Source organism: Dasypus novemcinctus, chromosome 1 (genome assembly GCF_030445035.2).
Source record: "Dasypus novemcinctus isolate mDasNov1 chromosome 1, mDasNov1.1.hap2, whole genome shotgun sequence".
Taxonomy (NCBI): Eukaryota; Metazoa; Chordata; class Mammalia; order Cingulata; family Dasypodidae; genus Dasypus; species Dasypus novemcinctus.
In genome coordinates, this window is record NC_080673.1 from 56,685,391 (window position 1) to 56,700,439 (window position 15,049).

General features: G+C 36.9%; 1 protein-coding gene across 2 annotated transcripts; it reads left to right on the plus strand.

The window, feature by feature from the left end:
• The first annotated feature begins 1,049 nt into the window (after positions 1–1,049).
• On the plus strand, positions 1,050–14,830 carry PCDH18 (protocadherin 18). Of its 2 annotated transcripts, none has more exons than XM_004471970.5 (4): positions 1,050–4,136; positions 4,987–5,075; positions 5,164–5,327; positions 12,109–14,830. In XM_004471970.5, the coding sequence occupies exons 1-4, from the start codon at positions 1,650–1,652 to the stop codon at positions 12,771–12,773; spliced, it is 3,405 nt and encodes a 1,134-aa protein (XP_004472027.2). In that variant the 5' UTR covers positions 1,050–1,649; the 3' UTR covers positions 12,774–14,830. The 2 variants fall into 2 exon arrangements, with proteins under 2 accessions (XP_004472027.2, XP_004472028.2); XM_004471971.5 differs by having other exon boundaries at positions 1,070–4,136; positions 4,990–5,075.
• Positions 14,831–15,049: the final 219 nt, after the last annotated feature.

The window sequence follows — 15,049 nt, forward strand, 5'->3', positions numbered from 1 at the left end:
CGATGATAAACTAAAAAGGAATTGTAGAGCAGAAAGAACTTCATAAATAATCATATTTTCAAATAAGAATTCTGTTATCAGTTTCCGTGATATCGACTGAGCATGACCTTCCCATGATATTTCCTAGCATTATGATGCATGAAAAAATACGATCTTCATCTCAAGCATTTTATTCTGTAATGTAAACAAGCTTTGGGTTTTAAAAATACCTACCTGAAAAGTGTTTCCATAAATAATGTATATATTGTAAAAACTTGTAAACTCTGAATCCACACCCCCCAAGTATTCATTGTGAAGACTCACCCTGAATAGGAAGGACCCTCTGGTAGAAATTGGCATGCTAGAGCATGAAATGTCTTTTATCCAAGATAAATAGGATTTTTGGAAATGCAGAAGAAAGAAATGTGGTAGAAAATTGGACTCAGGGAAAGGTGTGATAGAAGGTAGAACTACCTTGTTAATTAGTTCCAAATCGTAAGGCATTCCTTTAAATCTTGGTAATTAAGAGACATCAAGAACAGAAACGAGCCTTTTTTTCTTATCTTCAGATAATAAAGACGAAAGAACGGAAAATGAAATCTCTTGTTCGGTCCTTTAGAACAGGGACCCAAGAAATGCTGCTTGTGGTCATAGGAGAAAGACCCAAGTATTTGGGGGCGGGGTGGAGGGGGAGGGGAAGGAGGCGGTCTAAGAGGCATAATTAGAAGCAAGTTTTCAAATTTTATTGAATTCCTCCACTAACAAAATGCACTTAGAGGTATTTAGTTTAAAGCAGTATTTAAAGTCTATGAAAAGGCAGATGATTGCATGTTTGTGGGGGAAAAAGGCAATTAAGGAAAACAAGAACAGTTTAAAGTGCCATATAACAGAAAACAGAAGTTGATTTAAAGTTTTTCTTCTGTAATTTGTCTCCCCTTTGTCATGGCACTCTCAGAGAAAGCCAATGCAGTAGACTGAAGGGAGGAGGGGGTGTGGAGAGGAGGAAGGGAGGAGCAGTAAAGGAACTGCCCCCCATTCTCTTCCCCGCGCCCCCTCCAGCCCTTCTCCCCGTCTCTCCGCCGGCGCCCCCGGACCCCGCCTTCCTCCTCCTCGGTCTCCTTCCTTCTCCCACCCTCCACTCTCGCCCTCCCTCGCTTGGGTGACTCCCTCGGCTTTTGATTTGGAAGTACGCTGATTGGCTGGAAGCGATTCAACACACGCCGGGCAAGAGCTTTGTCTGAGTTGAAGTGAAGTTGTACAGATTTTCGACTGGAGTCAGCAATCGCGGGTGTTTAGTCTGCAGCCGAGCAGAGAAAGGGAGAAAGAATCGCCCGGGAACGACACCCTGCAGACTCCGCCGGCACCGAGCGATAAATGGATTCCAGCCACACCAGGGGGAAGGCGCGGAGGTGACACTCGTCTCCCTGGAAAGAGGACGAACCGCCAAAGAAATGCAAGGATTGGATTCCCTGCCGGTAATATCCGCAAGTCGTGACACGGTGTGTATGAAACAAAAGTTTGCGAACTGTTAATTGCTGTGCTGTGTTATTAAGAGACGCTTTCAAGTTTCAAGTACCAAATGTAGATTATCTTTAAGTTGCCAAAGGAAGTTGAGGGATTTGCTTTGCTGTTTTAACTTGCTCTGTGAGGGGAATCTCATAAACTGACCAATGCACCAAATGAATGCTAAAATGCACTTTATATGTGTTTTTGCACTCGTCATGGTATCCTTCAACCACAATGTACTGGGCAAGAATTTGAAATACAGGATTTATGAGGAACAGAGGGTTGGATCAGTAATTGCCAGACTATCAGAGGATGTGGCTGATGTTATTCGTAGGCTACCTAATCCTTCTTCTGTTCGTTTTCGAGCCATGCAGAGAGGAAATTCTCCTCTTCTTGTGGTAAAGGAAAATAATGGGGAAATCAGCATTGGGGCTACAATTGACCGGGAGCAACTGTGCCAAAAAAACTTATACTGTTCCATAGAGTTTGATGTGGTTACTCTACCTACTGAGTATCTGCAGCTTTTCCATATTGAAGTTGAAGTGCTGGATATTAACGACAATTCTCCCCAGTTTTCAAGATCCCTCATACCAATTGAGATATCTGAGAGCGCGGCTGTTGGGACTCGTATCCCCCTGGATAGTGCATTTGATCCAGATGTTGGGGAAAATTCCCTCCACACTTATTCTCTTTCGGCCAATGATTTTTTTGATATCGAGGTACTGACCAGGACTGATGGAGCCAAATATGCAGAACTCATAGTGGTCAGAGAACTGGATCGGGAGATGAAGTCCAGCTATGAGCTTCAGCTCACTGCCTCAGACATGGGGGTGCCTCAGAGGTCTGGCTCGTCCACACTGAAAATAAGCATTTCAGACTCTAATGACAACAGTCCTGCCTTTGAACAGCAGTCTTATATAATACAACTCTTAGAAAACTCCCCTGTTGGCACTTTGCTCCTAGATCTGAATGCCACCGATCCAGATGAGGGCGCTAATGGGAAAATTGTATATTCCTTCAGTAGTCATGTGTCTCCCAAAATTATAGAGACTTTTAAAATTGATTCAGAAAGAGGGCATTTGACTCTTTTCAAACAAGTGGATTATGAAATCACCAAGTCCTATGAGATTGATGTTCAGGCTCAAGATTTGGGTCCAAATTCAATCCCAGCACACTGCAAAATTATAATTAAGGTGGTGGATGTTAATGACAATAAACCTGAAATTAACATAAACCTGATGCCTCCTGGAAAAGAAGAAATATCGTATATTTTTGAAGGAGATCCTATTGATACATTTGTTGCTTTGGTCAGGGTTCAGGACAAGGATTCTGGGCTGAATGGAGAAATTGTTTGTAAGTTTCATGGACACGGTCATTTTAAACTTCAGAATACTTATGAAAACAATTATTTAATCTTGACTAATGCCACTCTGGATAGAGAAAAGAGATCTGAGTACAGTTTGACTGTTATAGCGGAGGACAAGGGGACACCCAGTCTCTCTACAGTAAAACATTTTACTGTTCAAATCAATGATATAAATGACAATCCACCCCACTTCCAGAGAAGCCGGTATGAATTTATAATCTCAGAGAATAACTCGCCAGGGGCATATATCACCACTGTTACAGCCACGGATCCTGATCTGGGAGAAAATGGGCAGGTTACCTATACCATTTTGGAGAGCTTTATCCTGGGAAATTCCATAACTACATATGTCACCATTGACCCATCTAATGGAGCCATCTATGCCCTGAGAATCTTTGACCATGAAGAAGTGAGCCAAATCACCTTTGTGGTTGAAGCAAGAGATGGAGGAAGTCCAAAGCAACTTGCAAGCAATACTACAGTTGTGCTCACCATCATTGATGAAAATGACAACGTCCCTGTGGTTATAGGCCCTGTACTGCACAATAATACTGCAGAAATCTCCATCCCCAAAGGGGCGGAAAGTGGTTTTCATGTCACAAGAATAAGGGCAATTGACAGAGACTCTGGTGTGAATGCTGAACTCAGCTGCTCCATAGTAGCAGGAAATGAGGAGAATACCTTCATAATTGATCCACAATCATGTGACATCCATACCAATGTGAGTATGGATTCTGTTCCTTCCACAGAATGGGAGCTCTCAGTTATTATCCAGGACAAAGGCAATCCTCAGCTGCATACCAAAGTCCTTTTGAGGTGTGTGATCTTTGAATATGCGGAGTCAGTGACAAGTACAGCAATGGCTTCAGTAAGCCAGGCACCTTTGGATGTCTCCATGATTATAATTATTTCCCTAGGAGCGATTTGTGCAGTATTGTTGGTTATTATGGTACTTTTTGCGACCAGGTGTAACCGAGAAAAGAAAGATACCAGGTCTTACAACTGCAGGGTGGCAGAATCAACTTACCAGCACCACCCAAAAAGACCATCCAGGCAGATTCACAAAGGTGACATCACATTGGTGCCTACAATAAATGGCACTCTGCCCATCAGATCTCATCACAGATCGTCTCCATCTTCATCCCCTACCTTAGAAAGAGGGCAGATGGGCAGCCGGCAGAGCCACAACAGTCACCAGTCACTCAACAGTTTGGTGACAATCTCATCGAACCACGTGCCAGAGAATTTCTCTTTAGAACTCACCCATGCCACTCCTGCTGTTGAGGTAAGATCATAAACTGCATCAGTTCCCTGATAAAGTCAGCTGTAAGTGTTATAAAGTTCTGTATGTATTAGTTTAAATGTTTTCATAAGTAATGATACTAAAACTATGCAAATTAAATAAATATGCTACAAGTTAAGTCATGTATACGTAGCAAGTATACACACATTAGCATACCATTTTCAATTTTTCTTAAATAATTTTCTTGCATGTAGCATGTATAACATAGAAAAATAAGATGTTAATCTCAAAAGAGACCATCTAAATTAGAATCATCTTACCTTCCAAATTAAGGCTCTGGAAGCCAAAAAATAAAGGGGCTTGCTTTATCCGTATAGTTATAGGCTTTACTGACAAGTCAGAGACTGAGGACTCCAGATTCTCATCTCAGAACACATTATATTTGCACAAAGTTTGAAAAGTTGCTGGGATTATTTTAGTTACTTTCATTAGATTGTTGTATTTTACATTTTCCATGTATTTTTACAACTGGTCACTTGAATCTGAACTATAAACTAAGGGAAACCATTGTTATTTAAAAGGGAGTCCTTTTTAAAAAAGAATCAGTTTTATTAGATCGCCCACATTTCTCAGGCTTTATTCTCTGGTTTTGTTAGTTTCTAGCTAACTATCAGGCATTCTCAAGATCTTTGACCTCACTGGGATATATTTAGTTATACTTGGTGGCAGTATTCTTTGCCACAGCTGAATCTATGTAAATTTTTGGAACTGAGATAAGATGTTCAGTTGCTTAGGGTGACACAATAACAATGGACTGCTTTTCCTTGCTTAAAGCTTGTGGGTATTCAGGGGTTTGTTTTCAGGAAATCAGTTCTTTCTATTTGGTTTCCAGCAGGTTTCCCAGCTTCTTTCAATGCTTCATCAGGGACAATATCAGCCAAGGCCAAGTTTTCGAGGAAACAAATATTCCAGGAGCTATAGGTATGAGTTATCCTTGTGTTACCTCTTAAGTTCCAAAAAATATGAATACTGAAGAGACAAACTATACTTTCCCAATTTATCTTTCTAGATATGCCCTTCAAGACATGGACAAATTTAGCTTGAAAGACAGTGGCCGTGGTGACAGTGAAGCAGGAGACAGTGATTATGATTTGGGACGAGAGTCTCCAATAGACAGGCTTCTGGGGGAAGGATTCAGCGACCTGTTTCTTACAGATGGAAGAATTCCAGCAGGTAAGGGGGTGGTGATAGATCAAATCCTCATTTTCAGATCTACTACACAAGTAAAGTGAACAACTTCTCTGGTTCTTATATTTCTTGTTTATTCTTTGCACTAAAATATTTGCTGTTTGTACACTCTTGACAAAAACCATAGACTGATAGACTTTAAAATTATTTTCTTCAAACTCCATTTAAGCAGTTGTTACAGAAGGGGTAAGCATGAGAACGCAACAGGAGAAGAAGGAAGGGTCAGGACTGACGAACAGAAAACCAAACCACTTCCCTCCCCTTTCTACTCCGGCCAGTTCAGCCCGAGGACTCTCTGAGTAGATTGCTATAAAATTACCGGGTGGGTGGTTTTATTCAGAGGGACTGTTTTGGTGCACAGTGGTGAACTAGGCTATAATTTGGAGGACATGTTTCCTGTGATTGAAGCCAACTCATAGAACCAGAGATTAAAATACACTAGAAAATGGTATACTTTAAGCACTAAAAATAGGAAAGAATGCAGGTGGTTTAAACATACAGTATTTTTTGTCATCTTTCACTTTAGGTCTGAACTGTAGAGAAAGATGATCAGGGGTCCAGGAGGGGAATTTATAAAGCATTCAGCTATTAATAGATGGAATAGATCCTACCAAGTTATAAGAAATGTTTTCCTTAGTGTCTATTCCCTCTAAACGTGCAGGAGAAACTTTCTGAGCCAATTGGGTGAATAGTGACTACATTATTTTAGAAAGTCTGTTACTAAAAAAATTAGTTATTGACTGACCTTTAGGAAGACATTAAATATTCCCTTGGCTACTTACATTTCTGAATTCCAATGAATGTTGATCAGATTTCTGCCATTTGATAAATAGAAAAGTGGAAGAAGACTAACTTTCCTGTCCCAGTTCCATCAAACATCTGTTTTCAAATACGAATAAGTAAGTGTGTTTAGGAAATAGTCATGGAGAGACTCTGAAAGCCACAGATATTTAAAAGAACTCATAAATAGAAATTCTAGCTCTTGTAAGTAGTAGTGGTGACAGTGGCAATAGCAGAAGTCTTATTATTAGCGGCAGTGGTAGACACCAACGATGCCCCAGGGCTTACTCCGTGCCCAGACCCACGCTGAGTTCTGAATCTGCATTGCCTCATATGACAATTTGACATAAGACTTATTTTCAGTAGAAGCAATAGCCATGTTTACATTTTCTCCAATTTGAAGACTCAGATTCCTAAAAGCTGATAAAGGAGTTCAAAATCAGGGATTTCGTACATGGTAGAGCTGGGTTGTGAACCAATCTTTATACTCTTAAACTCTAATCTCAAAGAGTAATTTGAACTAACAGTTGTATTTTTTAACAAATAGAGTGACATATATGTTCTTATATTCTAAAGACTATCTTCCCTGTAACTATTAAAGGTTGCTTATTTAATTGTGCTATTACACAATTAAATAAAAGTATCTCTTGCGGGATGAACGTATGGAAAGGACCTCTAGGAGCAATACAGCCCAAAGTGTACATGAGAGTCTCTGTACATTCTTCTGTAGTGTCTTCTTTTTTGTTATTTGTTTTAATTCTTAAATGCCCCAGAACCATTTGAAGACAAATCGCTGAATATCTGAATATACATGATCTTGGTCAACTTTCTGAGAAATAATCGGTCCTTTTTTTACCTGTGTAATGAAGGAGCTTTTTGAATTTCTATGATTTCTGTGATACTGAGGGAAACCTAATTTTGAATATTTATTTATCCCTAATTTTGGGTAATGTAATTTCTGTTATAAAACAGGGAAATAGTATAAAGGGCCTAATATTAATACTGTGATAAATGTAATTTTTAAATGTATAAAATTCATTAATTTACATTTTAATTTATTAGCATAGTGAAATGGAGAACAACTAGCCCCATTTAGATAATCTTACTATTTGTGAGATGAAATGATGACCAAAATCTTTTTTAATGCTGACCTTGCATAATGCTAATAGCTAGTCATGAATCTAATTTTTGAAAAAGGTCGAGACAACTCTTACTCTTTCCTATATTTTAAAGTTAGCACTGCCAGGTATGTTCATGGTAGGAAAGTTTTCTAGCAGCTTGCACTAAAAAAAAAAAGTTGGAGAATAAAGACACAGGGAGAAATAGGAAGAGGCAGAGGCAGAGAAACTCTAGAAAATAGTTGGTGAGGCTTCTATAATGAGCCACTTTGGGCCCCTCCCAAATTACAGTCCTTTTAAAATGAAGCTCAAGTCTACTCTTTTTCTTATTCTTAGTAACACTGCTTAACCTATAGACAATTCTTCAAAAAACAATTCCATATTTACACACTCATACTTAGTCCAGGTGTGGAGTGGGATAGCCACTTTACTGTATGTGGTGCTGTATTATGGCAGATTGTACTACAATAGATACTTTTCAGTCTCACTAGCAACCTCCCTCTGTGTGGAGTATGTGGGAGCTATCCTGAAGGCATAATGCACCAAGAAATCACCAGTGATCCATAAACTATGTTAAACTATATTCATATCCATTATTTGTGTATCATAGACTGAAATGTCCATAGTGACTATCTATAAAGAGAAAACCATACCTTAATTATGAGTGTTCATTCTAATGATACTTTTCCCATATTCTAGTTTATTATTCTCCCTGGCAGCTTCTGAAGGCACAACGGGGTGTAAAACTTGTGCTCTGTAAACTCGTATTCCCAGGAAACATTCTAAGTAGAAAAAAGAATGTAAGTCCACATCTGTGTGCCATTAACAAAAAGCATTTCTAAAGCATGTATATTTTTAGGATTTAAATGACTTATTCCAAATGGTTTTCCACATTAGACTATGATCAAATATAGATTATGTTATGTTGCATTGTCTGCCAACAGGGTCATCTCTGGTCATTCATTCTATTAATTCCCACACAAATATGCTGCCTTGCATTCTGAACTGTAAAATCAGCATGCATTTTTGTCTGTTGGCTCATATTAGTCAAGATACTTTCTTCCTTACTCATTCAACTCTGAGCTTCAAAACTTCACATATGCCAGCAAAATCTTCATTTTCCTAAAGTATTAGCTCCACCAGGATGATTTACAGAGGTTTTTGATTTTGTTTCTTGTGTTACTCCCTCTACCTAATTGAGACCTTAACACTTTTTATTGATCTGCAATCTGTGATTGTTAATTTATATAAAATAAGAAGTTTAATTGTAAGGTCTTTCAGTTCTCATTGCTAGTATCCTGGTCTTTTCTGGTCTTTTCTTCCATTGCTGGTTTATTGTATTAACATTTAAACTGATATTTTGTTTAATATCTTCTCCCCTCATCAAACTGTTCTTTCATATACCTGCTGCAACAAACTTTTCAAAATGTTTTCATTTACATTTTTGGCTCACAAATTGATAATTAGCTCATGGCCATTGATAAAAAATTAAAGTACTTACCTTGACATTCAAAGATCAATGAAATCTGCATCAAGCCTATTAATTCTCAACTTTGGCATGTTTGTACTTTTTGCAATAGGCAGAGCCATCTCTTCACCTCACACACCAATTCTTTGCTCATATTGCTCTTCTTACCTGAAAAACCAGTTTCTTGGTTTTTTAAATTTAAATACTCTTCGTTTCTAAATGTTTGATTCAGGCTTCTCCTTCTGACTACTGCAGCCTCCACTGTTTAATCTTCTCTTAAAGTATCCTTGGTATCAAATACTTTGGCTCTTTAAGTAGGCATTTTATGATCACATGAGCAGCAACACTTGACTCTCAACTGGACCTTAAGCCATTTGAGGGCAGGGAGTCACTGTGGTACTTTAAACATGGCAAGCTCTTAATAGATAATTGATTGATCACCCCAATGACTAGTGGGTTGATGAGAAGTTAAGCATGTGGTTTTTTTGCCATAGATGTAAGACAGACTCTATCTCCAGCCCTGCATACAAGGTATAATATAGGGACAACATTTATAGTCATAGTGGGAAAGAAGAGTCTGGTCTCCTTGTGCCCCCATACCCCATCCCCTGGATAAATCTAACCACCTACCCAAGTTTTCAGGAGCTACTGAATGATGGTTAGTCACTTGTACTACTTACAACAGGCTCTAGTTCATTAAAGACAGTGTGTAACCTTTGCAGCATTGAAATTACATATACACTGCAAATGTCTCCAGAGAAGATGTTGAAAATACCAATGAAATGGAGAGAAGTGCCCTCTTGTACACTATTCTACTTCATCTCTCTCTATCCATTTGTTTTTAGTTTCTTTCTAAATTTTTATTTTAACATTCATTTATCATTTGATATTTAATTTCAGATTTCTTTATTGTGATGAGGTTGTAAATACTCTTCACTGTTTGATAAATCCTTGTGATCAAATTATTATTTTTTGTATAAACTGCCAATTTAGTCACCCAGATTGTATTGATTATATGCTCATTATATTCAGGTTTCTAGAAAATTTGGTCATGCGCAAGACAAGTAGAATTTTATGTACTTTTCCTTATTTCTCTTTCATTAAATATTAAAACAAAACAAAGCCAATCAAACAATCAATCAAACAAGTCAGTCTTTCCTTGGCCTAAAACCACAGAATTACAAGCCAGAAAATAAATCAAGAGGTGTCATCAGGTCTATTCTCCTTCCTTCTTACAGGATATGAATAAGCCATTATAGACATGTACCTTTTCCATTTTCAGAGGCCCAAGGAATTAGGAAAAAATATTCATTACCTATTTTGATAGTTATTTCACTGCTGAAAAAACCTCATTGCTATTAATATACTCCAGTTACTTTCAGCTGCTTTGTGATGTGCCCACGTTGGATGGTGAACAACAATGGTTTGAAAATATTTCCAAGTAGTAATAATGAACAAAGTCAGCACATGTAAGCATCCTTTTAGTCTTAAATCATCCCTGCTTATTTAAATTTAACCTTCTTCATGCAGAAGTATGCAATGATTCTTCACGCTTGCCCTCTTTCTCTTACCCTACATATGGCACCCATATTCACACTCATCTCAGGTTTCCCCCTGCTTCTTTCCCATGTCTAGCCTTCCTAGCAAGCAGACGTTTTGCCCACTCTCAGCACTTGCTTTCCTATTTATTCCTCAATGTATTCCCTTCACTGTTAAGATTTGAAGTTCAAAACTGATGATTTGTGAGAGAATTATCTTGAAATATCAAGCCATAGAAGCAGTAATTTCTACACCTTTAAACAAATACTATTCCTTCTCATGTTCTTAATGTCAATATTAATTTATTCATTTATCATTAAGAAAACATGCAGTGACTGTTATTCTATGCAGATACTTTACTGGATGCTGGAAATAAGCAGGAAACATGATAGACAATTTGTTTTGCCTGACAAGGGAGTTGGAAATCTTCAAGAGTTCTCCTTTTTAGGCAATAGTTTGGAGGAAGTGTAAACTTTCTTAACTAGCCAAATCCACAAAATTAGCTCTGAGTATATAGGCATGGCTGATATCAATCCTGTTTACTTTCAAATCTAAGAGAATTACTTTGCATTTTCTATTCTGTTGTTAGATCTAAACTGAAATTGTGATAATGAAGAAACCTAATTCTCACTGTAAGACATAGATGCTTTGTGGAATGTACTTTACTTATTTCCCTTTTCTGGTTATTAAGTAGTTTAGTTATTGTATTTGCCAAACTCTTTGCCAAATTTAGATATTTTTCCTCAGTATTTTTCTGTTTTTCTCATATCATTTATTATTTTCTGTGGATGTGGTTACTCACATTCCAATAGAGCATCATAATATCTGGAAGAAGAAAGCAATGGATTTTTCATAGTCTTCATCTTTTGATGATTTTTCCATGTGTTCTATTTCTAACTTCTAAATGAAGACTTCTTAACAGGATAGCTGGAGATGCCCAGTAGCTGAGGATATTTATCACAGCTATTTTAAATAACAAGTTTAATAAATAATGTATAATACCTCTAAGAGCGATTTATGCATGTAATCACCTGATAGCTTATTACATTCTCAGTCTCCATTAAAAATAAAATAGGTGTGATAAAACTCAATATCAAGAAATTAACACAAAGGAATTACTCAAGGATTATCTGATGGCATTCTAAACTTATGAGTCTAACCTTATAACTCTCAGTTGTTGTTTTTTTTCAAATTAAATACTCCACTAGAGCAGTTTTAGGTTTATGGAAAAATTGAACAGAAAGTATAGTTACCATATACTCCCTCTCTCCTCAATTTCACTTCTTATTAACATCTTGAATTAGTGTGGTATGTTTGTTATAATTGGTAAATTATTATCGATACATTTTTAATTAATTAAAGCTCATAGTCTACCTTAGTGTTCACTCTTTGTGTAAAATAGTTCTATGATTTTTGACAAATGCATAATATCATGTGTCCACCATTATAATATATCATAGGGACTAGTCTCACTAGCCCTGTTTCATAGAATTTATGTTCAGCCTTGATTTCACCTCCCAAACCTTAGCTCTTTTTCTGTCATTTTCATGGATAAGTTATCCATTTCGTCATTACTTGGTGGCATATGTGATATTCCTGAGGAGTAGGTGTGTTGATAATGCTCCTTTCTCTATTCAGTAAACAAGGAAAAAAAAAAAAAAAAGATATCTGGAGGTACATAAAACTGGTGTCCAAACTAATGCCCATAATTGTTGTTTTTCTAATGTGTATAATGATGGGTTAGCATCATGGTAGTTTAAAACTGTCTAAATCTACTTTCTTTTTACAGTAAAATTACATTTTCCCATCATTTTGAGTCACGCTAAGTATAAAAATATCTCATTGCTTTCCTTGAGTGTAGCTATGAGGCTCTGCACAGAAGAATGTAGAGTCCTGGGACACTCTGACCAGTGTTGGATGCCACCACTGCCTTCACCATCCTCTGATTATAGGAGTAACATGTTCATTCCTGGAGAAGAATTCCCAGTACAACCTCAGCAACAGCATCCACATCAGAATCTTGACGATGATGCCCAGCCTGCAGATTCCGGCGAGAAGAAGAAGAGTTTTTCCACTTTTGGGAAGGACTCCCCAAACAACGAGGACACTGGAGACAGCAGCACATCCTCTCTTCTATCGGAAATGAGCAGCGTGTTTCAGCGCCTCCTACCACCTTCCTTGGACACCTATTCTGAGTGCAGTGAGCTGGATCGGTCCAACTCATTGGAACGTCGGAAAGGACCTTTGCCAGCCAAAACTGTAGGTTATCCACCAGGGGTGGCAGCCTGGGCAGCCAGTACACATTTTCAAAATCCCACCAACAACTCTGGGGCCCCAATCGCAACTCACTCCAGTGTGCAGCCTTCAAAATGGCTGCCGGCCATGGAAGAGATTCCTGAAAATTACGAGGAAGATGATTTTGACAATGTGCTCAACCACCTCAGTGATGGGAAACATGAACTCATGGATGCCAGTGAGCTCGTGGCTGAGATTAACAAACTGCTTCAGGATGTCCGCCAGAGCTAGGAGATTTTAGAGATGCATTTTTCTTTCCATAAGTATGGAAATAGGGGACAGAAAAAGAAACCCTGCAAGAACTGGCATTGCCAAGTAGTTGCATTTATCATAAATGTGTCTGTGTATATTGACTCTTAAATACTGTATTTTCGTATGTACACAATGCAAGTGTGATTATTTTAATCTGTATTTTAAAAATACATTTGTACCTTATATTTATGTGTAATTTAACAGACAAATTTTATTTTTTTACTCTCATGACAAACATGTCTTTCCTAATCATGTAGAAACTATAGCCACTATTCAAATCTGATATTCTATTCTATCACAAACTATAAAGGCACTGCTTAGATTAGTTATGTTGGGGAAATCAATATTATGCTGTAGTTCTACCCCAACTTCTTTATTTTCAATATTTTTAAATTAAGGAATATTAAAATGTTAGACTATTGTTTATTATTTTCCTGCCTCTCTGTTAGCTCTGATAGTTCAAAACTCTAACCAGCAAAATTGAAAAATGAAATAATTTTTTTTTTTCACGACTGGGAAGTACCTTGAAGGATTTATGATCTGCACTTCTCAAATGAATTTTTCACTGAAAGACAAAAAAAGAACTAGTGTCAATGCTTCCTGAATCCCAGGCCCCTGTTATTGTAGGGCATTACACTGGCCTGTTCTTGAGACTATTTTCCCTAAAGTATTCTTTTTTATTTTAAATCAAGGTAAATGATAAATTTCATTCCATCCCTATAATATGAGAGGTGCTCCAAGAAAATGGAATTTGTCTTTTAAAGGGATAACAGTATGTGTTCTAACTGTATAGAAGTATTAAGAGATGATTATAGTTATGCCAGTGTCTCTCCTAAGGTAAAAATTATAATTGATTTGTTCTGAAACCATTCTATTTGAATTTTCCTCTCTCCTCTCACAATACTTGAACATTCTTATTTTTTGCAATGTTTTACTATAACTATTCACTTTTAGCTTTAGCTTTAGCTTTAGCATCCAGTGCATGACCTCATATTTTTGCTTTTATTTTTAGTATAAGATCACTTATAAAATCACATTTTTGTTTTTGCAATTCTTTTTACTTTATTGCCTGACAAACAACAAATTATTTATTTATTGTGCTGTTATCTCTGTGTGGAATGCCTTGGTAAGGGAGTTCGTTATTATGACTGTTCTCATTTACAACCAAGCATCTATTAATGTTATTTCTATGAATACACTATCTTGATTGTACTCTCCAGAAAATTTTACTGTCAAGGAAAATAAAAGGAAAATTAAAATAAAGTTAAGGAATTGCCCATACTTCAGAATCTTCCTCCTGCATCTATGTTCAAAATCTTCTTACAGGTAATTTTTGTGAGAGGGTGATTCATTGTTGGGTATCAAATGCTAGAGAGGGACTGTCTTGGCAAACAAAAAAATCACAGTGGAGAAAGAATCATTTTGAGATCTCTGATGAGAATGAAAGTAGTCTACCATATTCTGAATAGATTAAAGACTAAATATATTTGGAGTATAATTTTAAAAATGAGATAGTAACTGCTTGAGTATTTTCCAAATTTAAAATATCTCAGAACATTTTGACTCAGGTTTGTATCAGAAAGAAATGTATCCTTACATTGTGTCCAAGGGGTGAAAATATAATCCTCCTTGGCTAACTAGTAGGGAATTGAAATATTGGAAAAGTTAAATAACTTAAAAGAGTCTAAAACTCAGATATTAAATTCCCAGATGAGTACTACCTTAAATAAAATGTGTTATCTCTTTCAAAAGAAATATTTTCCATTATGGGAGGGATAGTGGTTACAAGTGAAATTTCAGTTTATTTTTTAGTAGATTACACTCTAATGCTAACTAAATTAAAATATATATATTTTTCAACTTCATTTCCTTTTAGTACATAGTATCATTAAGAAAAAGGCTTCCATAACCGCACTGTTTTTAGTTTAAGCATCCACAGTGATTTATAAAGCAAAACCTGAAATCAATATTTTAATCATGTTAATTAAGTACAGTCATATTGCAAATAAAACTTTCTACATTGTCCTTATACTGACCATTCCATGTCTCAAATTCCTTGCTTCTCTAGCTTTCTTCATTTATTACTGTTTCTCATGTCCACGGGTTAAGTAGATATTGGCATAAGATAGCTGCTTTTTTACTAATTGTTCTTTTCATGACTAGTTTCTAAAATGTCTGGAATGCCTGGTACTATCATAGCAGCCCAACCTCATCAATTTTGTTTCTCCTCTTCTCTGTTACGAGGCACCTCCCCA

Coding starts and splice junctions, on each gene's coding strand:
- PCDH18 (XM_004471970.5), top strand. CDS start 1,650: ATGCACCAAATGAATGCTAAAATGCACTTTATATGTGTTTTTGCACTC. Junction 5,076..5,163: donor AAATATTCCAGGAGCTATAG/GTATGAGTTATC, acceptor TTATCTTTCTAG/ATATGCCCTTCAAGACATGG. Junction 5,328..12,108: donor AGATGGAAGAATTCCAGCAG/GTAAGGGGGTGG, acceptor CCTTGAGTGTAG/CTATGAGGCTCTGCACAGAA.